The sequence below is a fragment of the Quercus suber genome, unplaced genomic scaffold (assembly GCF_002906115.3).
Source record: "Quercus suber isolate HL8 unplaced genomic scaffold, Cork oak 2.0 scaffold_229, whole genome shotgun sequence".
In the NCBI taxonomy this organism is placed as follows: Eukaryota; Viridiplantae; Streptophyta; class Magnoliopsida; order Fagales; family Fagaceae; genus Quercus; species Quercus suber.
The window spans coordinates 576979-588705 of record NW_027069687.1 but is presented as its reverse complement, the minus strand read 5'-3'; the positions used below and the strand labels follow the sequence as shown (position 1 = coordinate 588705).

Here is an 11727-nt window from a genome sequence, read left to right as displayed (position 1 = left end):
AAAGTCTCTAAAATCACTCACTGCCTAAAGTTATACGGCAACAAGATCTTCAACAAGGTCGCGAGCGAGTTCTTCCGGCTCTGAAGAAGCGTGAACAGTGAGACCGAGCCGTATGTGATTTTCCAGAACTGCGCGTCACTGATATCTTCATCTCCATCACTGAGATTCAACTCGATTACCTTCCCACCTACCTCGGCTTTGCAGTCGAAGTCGTCGCTTGAGGATTTACTAAAGAACAATAAGAATGGCAAATGAACAATAAGATTAGGAAAATCGTTCTTCGCCTCACTTTAGCCCATTTTGATTGTTACTGCTTTTGTTGTTTTTTCATAGCTTTTAGGTCTGATGTACGAGTTCTCTTTGGATATAAATGAAAGAAAAGAACAAACAATCAGTAATATGGTTGACGGCGAAGAGTAAGACTAAAGGTGAAGGTTGTCTTTGGGGCAGGAGAAAGAGAAACTAGGGATGAGGAATTTTATCTTTGTCTAAGGATAGAAAAGCGGAGTTTCAACACACCCATCCGGCAGCAGTGACGCCGCAGCACAGAAACCATACCAGATGGAAGCCACCGAAGCAAGGAGTTTACAAAGTGAATTATGATGGAGCAGTGTTTAATCAACAGGGCAAAGCCGGTCTTGGTGTAATCATAAGGAATCACGAAGGCGCTGTTATGGCTTCAATGGTGCAACAAGTCCTACTCCCTACCTATGAAGAACGGGTGCGTTTCGGGACTCGGGTGCGGGTGCGGGACTCGGCAATTTTTGAAAAAGTAGGGTGCGGGTGCAGCGGGACTCGGCGATTAAAAAATTATTAAAAATATTTTTATTTATATTTTCTATATATTTTTACTATTAAAATATTCATAAAAAACACATTGTTATGCCTTGATTCACAAAACAAAGAAAGAAGAAGACAAGAAACACATTACCATGCCTCTGAGGTCAGAATTTCGGCTGTTCCGGCGAGTTTCAAGGCCGATATCGGCCTGTTTCGGCCGTTTCCGGCATATTTCGGCCGTATCGGTCACCGGCCGATATTTACCGATTCTGGCCAAATCGAAGCCGATTCTGGCCGAATCGAAGCCGATTCTGGCCGAATCGAGCCTCGTTGGCGCGAATGGAGCCTCGTCGGTGCGAATCTGAGAAAAAAAAAAAAAATCAGACAACTGCGAGTCGCCACGTCCCACGTCAGGCCGCGTCGGACTCGGGGGACTCGGGTGCGGCACCCTCCCAGCCGCATCCATGCTTTCTAGCTCCCTACAACAGTGGCTCAAGTTGAAGCTCTTGCAGTCCGGAGAGCTGCTGTATTTGCGCTGGAAGTTGGTATTACTAAGGTGATATTGGAGGGTGACGCAGAAACCATAGTCAAGGAGCTTCGGGAACCAAATCCTTCTCTGGCTCTGCATGGCCATTTGATTCAGGATGTTAAACATTTACAAAACTCTTTTAATTTCCTTAGTTTTACTCATGTACGTCGCGAAGGGAATAATGTTGTACATGCATTGGCAAGGTGGGCTATTAAAGAGCCTAATTTAACTGTCTGGATGGAAGATGTACCACTAGATATTCGCCAATTTGTAATGGCTGATTCAGCTGTGACTTGATTTTTTTTTTTTTTTTAAATATATGAAAGCTTCCTTCTCCAAAAAAAAAAAAAAAGGATGAGGAATTTTATAAAAAAAGAAGACAAATATTTGTAAAAAAAAAAAAAAAGAAAGTCAAAAGTTACTATTAATAGGCACCTTACTGTGCCTGTTAGCACAATCATTTTAATATTGTTTGGTTACAAGTTTTGCTAGTAAATAGAATTGCTGAAATAGCTTTAGTTTTTGCTGAGGTGGCAACTCATGCCCTTTAAAATTGCAAGGATTTTGCAACAATTGGCAATTTCCAGCCACTTTTGAAAAAAAAAAAGTGACAATAATTACCCACTTTCAGAAGAAGTGGCAATTTCTTGTCATTTTGTAACATATTGACAATTAGTAGCCACTTTCAAATTCAGTGAGATTGCAACAAAGTGGCTATAACTTGCTACTTTTAAAAGAAAGAGATAATTTATTGTCAATTTGTTATAAAGTGGCAATTAGTAGTCACTTTCAAATTTAGTGAGATTGCAACAAAGTGGCTATTATTAGCCACTTTTAAAATAAGGTGGCAATTTCTTGCCACTTTGTAAAAAAGTGGCAATTAGTAGCTACTTTTGAATTTCAATGAGTTGCAACAAAGTGACTATAACTAGCCTTTTGAAAAAAAGTGGCAATTTTTTGCCACGTTGTAATAAAGTGGTAATTAGAAGCCACTTTTGATTTTTAAGGACTTTGCAACAAAGTGGCATAATAGCCACTTTTAAAATAAAGTTGCAATTAGTAGCCACTTTCGAATTTCAATAAGTTGCAACAAAGTGACTATAATTAACCACTTTGTAATAAAGTGGCAATTAGAAGCCACTGAAATTTGAAAGTGGCTACTAATTGCCACTTTATTAGCAAAAAAGTGACTATAACTAGCCACTTTTAAAAGAATGTGGCAATTTCTTGCTACTTTGTAATAAAGTGGCAATTAGTAGTCACTCTCGAATTTCATTGAATTGCAACAAAGTGGTTATAACTAGCTTTCAAAAGTGGCAATTTCCATTTTCTTTCAAAAGTGGCAATTAGTAGCCACTTTTGAATTTCACTATAATTAGTCACTTTCGAAAGAAACTGACAATTTCTTGCCACTTCTAAAAAAAGTGGCAATTAGTACCCACTTTTGAATTTCAGTGAGATTCCAATAAAGTGGCAATTAGTAGTCACTTCGTGAAGGACTGGATCCTGCTCTTCCTTCATAAAAGACTAGATCCTGCTCTACTCTTCCTCACTTTTTTTGGTCTCTTCTTTGCTCCCACATATTTTATTATGTGTAAACGACACTAGTCATCTCATAAAAGTGTATAATTTTGCAACACCCCAAATGGGTATAATACACTGCACATTATTCTTAAGGCTTCGAGGCTATCAGTACGATAATTAAACCCTACTATACTGAGCATGTTTCTCTATCAAAATACCATTCACTTCTATCTCACAAAAGTTTAAAACATGGCTTAACTATTCCTCATACCTAAAAAATCCAAAAGTTGCTTAGAAAAATCATTATATGAATAATTTAAGATTTTATAATTCTCTCTCCTTGTAAAGTATGTATAATTAGGGCCCGTTGTAGTTTAGCTTCATTAGTAAGCTAACTCATTATTTTATCATTTGTTTTGTGGCTTATAAATACTCCTAAACCTCTCGTTAAATACACCATTTTTATTCTTTGCTTAAGTAGTAGAACAACTTCTGCTCTTCCTTGCTTTTCTGTTCTGCTCTATCATACTAGGCTCTTCCGTAGTGGAAGAGTAGGCTCTGGCCTACTCTTCCCTACTTACTACTCTGCTTTACCCTACTCTTATGGTCTACTCTGCTCCTGTAGTGGAAGACTGGGTTCTGGCCTGGTCTTTGCTCTACCCTTCTTTTCTGGTCTGGTCTGCTCTTCTGTAGTGGAAGACTAGGTTCTGGTCTGCTCTTCCCTTCTCTTCTGTTTTTCTTTACCTTCCTCTTCTAATCTGCTCTTCCGTAGTAGAAGACCACTCTACTCATCCTACTTGTTTTGGTCTACCCTTCCAATTATTTGACTATTTTTTTGGAGTGGTTGATCTCAACATTGGCGTGCATTTAATCTTTCACTAAAAGCAAAGGGAAGTAGATCGTGTGCGTAAATCTTTATGAGCAATTTTTGGCAGTCAGGCATAACAAACGTGTAACCATTTTGTCCCATTCCTACCATCTAAGAACATATCCTCTCTTATAAGTTGATGATGCCAAGTTTTAACATATCCTCTCCTTTTTATTTTTTATTTTTATTTTCCAAAGAAATAAAGGACTTTAAAGACATGTCCAATTTGTTAAAATGCAAGTGCTTCAAGCCATAGAATGATTTAATGAAAATTGCAACTCCATGAATTGAATTTGCAAATGGTATTAACTATTGGCTATTAATGCGATTATTAAGCCGTACCACATTGAACATGTTTCTCTATCAAAACATTCTTCGTGCATGCAATAGTTTGTTAAATAAAGTCCTGTTTTCACTACCAACTAAAGATAATGTAATTACAAAGCAAAGACCATGGATAAAAACCCCCCTCGATATATTTGGACTCTTGCTTCAGCAGGCTCAAATCAAGAAGAGAAAAAAGCACGCCAATCAGGCCTCGGTCGATCCAACTCACAATTATATGGGTTCTACACTAAGAATGTCTTCAACATCTCTATACAGCAAGGTACCTCAAGCTGGACAAAACAACAAATACTAGTATAACATGGTTACCAACAACTGCTCCTAGCTGCAAAAGCAAAAAATAAATTGTTTATCCCCAAAGATCAATACGATAGGAATGATTAAGGTAAATCTGAAACGCAAATATATTTAAAAATTAAAAAATAGAAGATCAAAATCTTATATAAAAAATATCATGCTAAGTAAAATCTGGTAGTTGCTCAAAAAATGGAATAGAGAACAAAACAATACCTGACTCAAGTATTAAGGTTTAAAATTTTCTACTTTTAAGTTGATAATGACAAAGCAAGGCAAACAATTCTGAGGAGCTCCCTACCATTCCATACTTGTACCTAGATCAAAGGATGACAATTCATTACTTGGTATGCGTTCTAACTCATTAAGGGTATTCTTTCACAACTTAGTTGTCAACTCTCATAGATTTTCATTCATTCTTATTCTTTATCCTAACTAGGCTCCTTGGAGACCCTAGAATTATCCCAAAGGCAACCAAACAAGCAGGCATACGATTATACATCAAACATCAAACATACAACTTTTCAGCTCAATCCATTAACCCCAAAGCCTACTCCAGCAGCATATACTTCGCTTACAAAATTTAAATGGGCTATCAAACCACGTCCAATTTTCATGCCAATTTACAGAGTAACTCCTTTGGATGTCTAGTACTTGCCATAATAGTTTCAGAGTCAAAGAATAAAGCCATTATTTATCAAAAACCGTACAAGCCAGTATACTCAAATCTGCCCTAACAGAATTAAGGATAACTTAGAAACTGCACCATTATTTTTAAATTCATCCAATTGTTGTGAGACCAATTCCATTACAAAAAGTGTATTAGCATTCATAAGAACTACCCCTAGCATCCAAATTCACAGAATAGAATTTAATCCAACATTTTCATGTTGAGAACGCAGAATATGTTATAGTGGCAGATTTAACACATTTACACAAAATCATAAAATAATTTCATATGGTCTTATTATCGAATGGGGATTTTTATACACATTAGACAAGTCTGACAACACTTATAAACAGTCATTTCACCATTTATAACAAAATGAACAAGAATCCCAACAGTAACAGCAATTTGTACTCACCCGAGCGTTTCTTAATTTCTTAATCACATACAATAATTAATTAGTTAGAACCCTAGCTCATCTTCTAATAACCACAAATCATGTAAGGTTGAATTTAATCAACCATTTTGTTGGCTTTATTCCGTGCCAAATTTGCTTGTATTTTAGCATTTAGTAACCCTGTATTTAAGTGGGAATCTTGTAAGGGTAGTGAGTGAGAGAGTGTAAAGAAATGCTCAAGATTGTGCAAAGAAACAGGGACTTGCGGCTGGATCTCGCAGGTGGTTCACGACTTGCAAGTCGCTAGAAGTTGCACACGTGCCAAGCATGCCAGAAGCTAAAGAGTCGCGCCAGCTGTTGCATTACAGGACAAAAGTCCCAGGCTGGCCAGGCCGTTAACTCGCGGCTTGAACTCGCGACTCAACCTAGTCGTGAGGTCAAGTCGCCAGAACACCCTATTTTGAAAAACCTGACGTTTCACATTCTATTCCTATCCTAGTATAAATACCCCTCATTCCCAAGAAATGTAGAGAGCTTCTAGAGAGAATTTTGAGAGAGAAACCCTAGAGAAAACAAGATTGCCTCATCCACAATCTTCACCCAAGAGACTCTTCAAATTCCTCTACTCTTTTCCTCTCCATTGATACATCCTTGAGAGGTTCTTGACCAAATCCTTTTCTCACCATACCCACATCTGTGAGAAGGTTCATTTGGTGCTAAGGGAAGTAGTTTGGAAGGGACCAATGACTATTGGTTGATGTTATGGTTTATAGCAGAATCCAATAAGCTAGAAAAGAAAAAGGTTTGGCGCAACCTCGTTGGAGCAAGAAGCTTGGAGGGCTTAGGTACCTGGGTAGATTAGGCTTGGAGGGTCTATTGCTGTTCATGTATCCCAATTACATTTTCTAGTGGATTATTGACCGCTTGGAGGGTGGTAGAGAGGTTTTACGCCGAGGGCTTCGGTTTCCTCTTCGATAACATATCTTGTGTTGTCCTTGTGTTTGCATCTCTTTTCCCTTTATCTTTACCATTTAATTGCTGCTGTGATTGTGATTATTTATGGTTTAGATTGTTTATCTATTCTATTATAAGCTTGATTATCATTTTTCGCACATATATTGTTTGATATAAAGTTTGAATTGGTTTTTTATTGTTTGGGGGTCTAAACGTTCATAGTGTTTTTAACGCTATTTGAACTTTCAATTGATATCAGAGTTGGTGCACTTGTTGTGGTTTAAACACCCTAGTGCGATCCTAGACCCCTTTGGTTTTGGATGTTGCTATGGAAAATTGATATCAGAGTTGATGCACTTGTTGGTGCCATGCTGAATTGTGGTTTAAATGTTTGTGATAATGACTCTATGAGTATATTTGAAGGGTGTCCTAACAATGAACTCTTAGAGTTGTTAAAAACTAAGAAACATGCAAGGATGTTTGCTCACATGCTGAAGCATTTCGAAAATAAGAATCACATCTTACACAATAGTCTATGTGAGTCTAACTCCTTGATTAAGAAGTACAAAAGAAGAAACAGAATACTGTGTGAAAAAGGTTGATAAACTGAAAAAGAAGATTCAATCTAACAGATGCATGGATAATGAAAATGAATTTCTATTTGATGGTCAAGAATGCTTGTCTCATGCTTATCTATTTGTGCACACCTCTTTGAAGGTTTTTAACTCATGCTTATGGTGTCTTGATAGCGGTTGTTCTCATCACATGACAGGAGATACATCACTATTTAAGACTCTCAAAGAGAAAGATGGTGACTATGTGGCATTTGGTGATGGTAGTCATGCTTAAGTTCTTAGCAAAGGGACTGTTGAAATACCGAAATTACCTCTACTGAAAGATATGTTATACATCAAAAAGTTGAAGGCAAACCTCTTAAGCATCACTCAAATATGTGATAAAGATTTTCTTGTCCAGTTCTCAAAGAAGGGGTGCTTATCATTAATGAAGAAGGGATTCAAGTCTTGGAGGGAAATAGGACTACCGATAATTACTATGGAGTTGTTCCTACAACACCTATTTCGTGTAGAAGTGCTCATGTTGACATGCTGGAACTTTGGCATCACAGATTTAGGCATGCAAATTTTAAACAAGTGGCTAAAGTTTCTAAACTTGAAGCAGTTGAGGGACTTCCAAAGTTTGGGAAGGTAGAGAAAACTATCTGTGGAGCATGCCAAATGGGAAAACAAACAAAGACAAGTCATCACAAGGTGAATGTGATTGCTACCTCATGGTGTTTGGAGCTTCTCCATGTTGATCTGATGGGTCCTACAAGAATGAAAAGTCTAGGAGAAAAGTGGTACATTATGGTCATTGTTGATGATTTCTCAAGATACACTTGAGTTGAATTTCTTAGAGAAAAATCAGAATCATGTGAAAAATTGGAAATTCTATGCAAAAGGTTACAAAACGAAAAAGGGGTTCCCATTGTCAAGATAAGGAGTGATCATGGCAAGGAGTTCAAGAATGCAAGATTTGAGTCGTTTTGTGAAAAGAACGAAATCAAAAGGGAATTTTCAGCTCCCAAAACTCCTCAGCAAAATGGAGTGGTTGAAAGGAAGAATCGAGTGATCCAAGAAATGGATAGAGTCATGCTACTTAACAAGCAAATTCCTCAAAAGTTTTGGGGAGAAGCCGTGAACACTTCATGCCACATTGGTAATAGAATATTCTTCTGAGTGGAAACAAAGAAGACTGCTTATGAGATTTGGAATGGAAAGAAGCCAAAAGTAAAGTACTTCTAGGTGTTTGGAAGCAAGTGCTACATTCTAAATGATCGGAAGAACCTTGAGAAATTTGATGCTAAAAGTGATGAAGGTATTTTTCTTGGGTATTCTACTACTAGCCGAGCATATAGGGTCTTCAACAAGAGAACTAAGACAGTAATGGAGTCCATCAATGTGAAAATTGATGATACCATAACTAAGGTAGAAACGGTTGATGATGGGGAAGGATAGCACACCAAAGAACCCATTATTGAGGCCGAAGCTCTTGATATAGAAGTTGAAGGAACTACACCAGAAAAGGAATCAACTCCTTTGAACACAAGAATGGAAACGAGATCAATGTCTAGAACATCGAGTCTTCTTACTTCTCCAAAAGTTCATCCTCCCATCTCCCGGAATGATGAAGTCACCACATCGAAAAGACCATCCTCAAGAGTGATTAAGAACCATCCTGATAGCAACATCATTGGATCTTTAGATGAAGGTCTTCGATTTAGAAAAGGGAACATACTCCTGGCCAATCATGTAACATATCATTGCTACCTTGCCCAATTTAAGCCAAAAAGGGTAGAATAAGCTTTCCAGGATGAAAATTGGGTAGAATTAATGCATGAAGAGCTGAATCAATTTGTGAGAAATGATGTATGGGAACTTGCTCCAAGACCAGAAAATGTTCATGTCTTCGGCACTAAATGGATATTAAAAAACAAGATAGATGAAGAAGGAGAGATAATTAGGAATAAATCTCGGTTGGTGGCACAAGGATATACTCAAGTAGAAAGAGTAGATTTTGATGAATCCTTCGCTCCCGTGGCAAGATTTGAGTCTATTCGAATTCTTATGTCCATCGCATGGACCATGAACTTTAAACTCTACCAAATAGATGTAAAATGTGCATTTCTAAATGGATATCTGAATGAAGAAGTGTTTGTCGAACAACCTAAAGGCTTTGAGGATCCTCACTTTCCTGATCATGTGTAGAGATTGAAGAAAACCCTTTATGGCTTAAAACAAGCCCTTAGAGCTTGGTATGTTCGACTTACTCATTATCTCCTGGAAAGAGGATTCAAAAGAGGTTATGCTGATCGAACTTTTTTTGTTAAAAATGATGAAGATTACCTTCTGGTGGCTTAAGTATATGTTGATGACATAGTATTTAGAGCTACGATTGATGATCGAGCTATAGAATTTTCTGAGGAGATGAAGAAAGAATTTGAGATGAGTATGGTGGGGGAGCTTACATTTTTCTTGGGCCTTTAAGTCAAACAAAATAAGGAAGGTATATTTGTTTCACAAGAAAAGTATGCGAGGAATATTGTCAAGAAGTTTGGACTAGACTCCAAAAAGCATGTCTCCACTCCCATGAGTTCTTCCACAAAGCTGAATGCTGATTCTTCTGGGGTGGAAGTGAGTCCTACTTTGTATAGGAGTATTATTGGGAGTTTACTCTATCTTACTGCAAGTAGACCAGATATTGCATTCAGTGTTGGTGTTTGTGCTAGATATCAAGCTACACCAAAGCAGTCTCACTTGAGTGTAGTAAAGAGAATTATATGGTATATCAATGGTACTTCAGATTATGGATTGTGGTATTCCAAGGATTCAAATGCTTGTCTTGTTGGGTATTCAGATTCAGACTGGGCTGGTAGTGTGGATGATCGAAAGAGTACCTCAGGAGGTTGCTTCTACCTTGGTAACAATCTTGTCTCTTGGATGAGCAAGAAACAAAATTCTGTATATCTCTCTACAGCTGAAGCTGAATACACAGTCTTTGGAAGTTGTTGCACACAACTTCTTTGGATGAAGAAGCTACTTCATGATTATGGGATTCCTTAAGATACAATGTGTGTCTTCTGTGATAACACTAATGCCATAAATCTTTCTAAGAATCTAGTTCAGCATTCAAAGTCAAAACACATAGAGATACGCTATCATTTCATTAGGGACTTGGTGGAAGAAAAAGTTGTATGTCTTAAATTCATACACACAGACAATCAAAAGACAAACATTTTCACGAAACCTCTTGATGGTCCACGGTTTGAGTCTCTCCGTAAGACTATTGGTGTTGGTACAATACCTTGAATCTCATGTGTGTTGTGCTTTACCTTTTTATACTGTATCATCTTGGTTGTAGGGCACACACTACTTTATTGGTTTCTTACATAGCATTTTGTTTGTTGTTATTTTTTTTAAAAGGATGTTTTTACATTGTTTTTTATCAATCTTTTGTTATTTTTTATGTCAAAAATCCAAAAAATCATAAAAAGTAAAAAATCCAAAAAGTTTGATCAACCTTGTTGAGTGTTGTCTCAAAGCATGTTTTGCCTTGTACTTTTGTATTAATGGCTTTGTGCATCTACGAGCTTAACTTGTCTCATATACACTCATATGTTTGTGAGAAAAATCTTGAAATATTTGTGATTGTTGTAAATAGATCTTCAACCTTGTCATGAATAATTAGTGAATGGTTTTGTTGATCTTGAGACATGCATAGACTTGTGCCTATATATCTTCCCACTTATTATTTTGTTGTTTTTGCTTAAAGAGCTCACAAATGTAAATCTTCAAATGAAAAGAGAAATTGAGCTGCAAAAGCCTGTCACTCATAGTAGTATTTGACTAGGAAAAAAGGAAAGCGGTTAAAATAAAATGTTTGATGCCGAAAAAGCCAAAGGCTATCTCATCAAATTGAAATATTAAAAATTTCAGGCATCTATATCTCAATGAGATGTATTGATTCAAAATGACCATATGATATAATGTATATGGAGCCAAATGAAAAGTTTCAAAGAAATGTACTCAAGTTTATGTGGGAGGTCATATATGTATATTTCTATAATTGAGATGGGTCACATTATCTAGTTCTAGTTGTGTATGCCTTGTTTGAATTGATCATTAAAGTTTCACATTAGACTAAGGACTATCTCATCTTTGATATTCACACATAACACATAAGTCTATGTTCAATGAATGCCATATTCATTTGTGTGATTGTACTTGTTTAAAGGTGTTTTCACATGCTCATTCTTTGTTGATTAAACACAAAAAGATTTTTGAGTGTTTTAGCTCGTTTTTGGAAAGTATTTTGTTTTTACAAAAATGTTAAAAAAATTTTCAAAAACAGTGTTGCCCTGTTTTGGCGACTCAGTCGTGGGTTGGTCCAGTCGCATGCCTCAGTCGCGAGCTCACTTCGAGATTTCTCGCGGTTCTCTGGTGAGTCAAGGTCTCAATCGCAAAAAATACTGAGAAATTTTTTCAAAACTTGAGTTTTTATGATTTTCGCAGCTTAGTGTGGTGACTTGTTCGCAGGTGGAAGGTCCAGTCGCAGGGGGTACACAGAGATTTTTGTGGCTCCCCTAGCGACTGTCTCGCGGGTAGACCTTCCAGTTGCGAAAAACACTTAGAAATATTTTTAGGAATCCTAACTTCTACGTGTTTTGCAGCTTACCTGGCGACTGACTGGCAACTTGATCCAGTCATGAAAAACGCATGTTTTACATTTTTAAAGAGTTTTTTTTTTTAAAACCATTTCAGTTTTCCCTCAACCTATTGTGACTGTTCATTATCTTCATCATTTGAACTGCT

General features: G+C 37.1%; 1 protein-coding gene across 1 annotated transcript; it reads left to right on the top strand.

Annotated features, from left to right (window-relative positions):
* Positions 1–9504: 9504 nt before the first annotated feature.
* Positions 9505–9978, top strand: LOC136070382 (secreted RxLR effector protein 161-like). The gene has a single exon (XM_065780269.1). It carries the CDS (start codon positions 9505–9507, stop codon positions 9976–9978), a length of 474 nt encoding a protein of 157 aa, XP_065636341.1.
* Positions 9979–11727: the final 1749 nt, after the last annotated feature.

Bases quoted from the DNA above. Each gene is read 5' to 3' on its own strand.
- LOC136070382 (XM_065780269.1), top strand. From the start codon at position 9,505: ATGAGTTCTTCCACAAAGCTGAATGCTGATTCTTCTGGGGTGGAAGTG.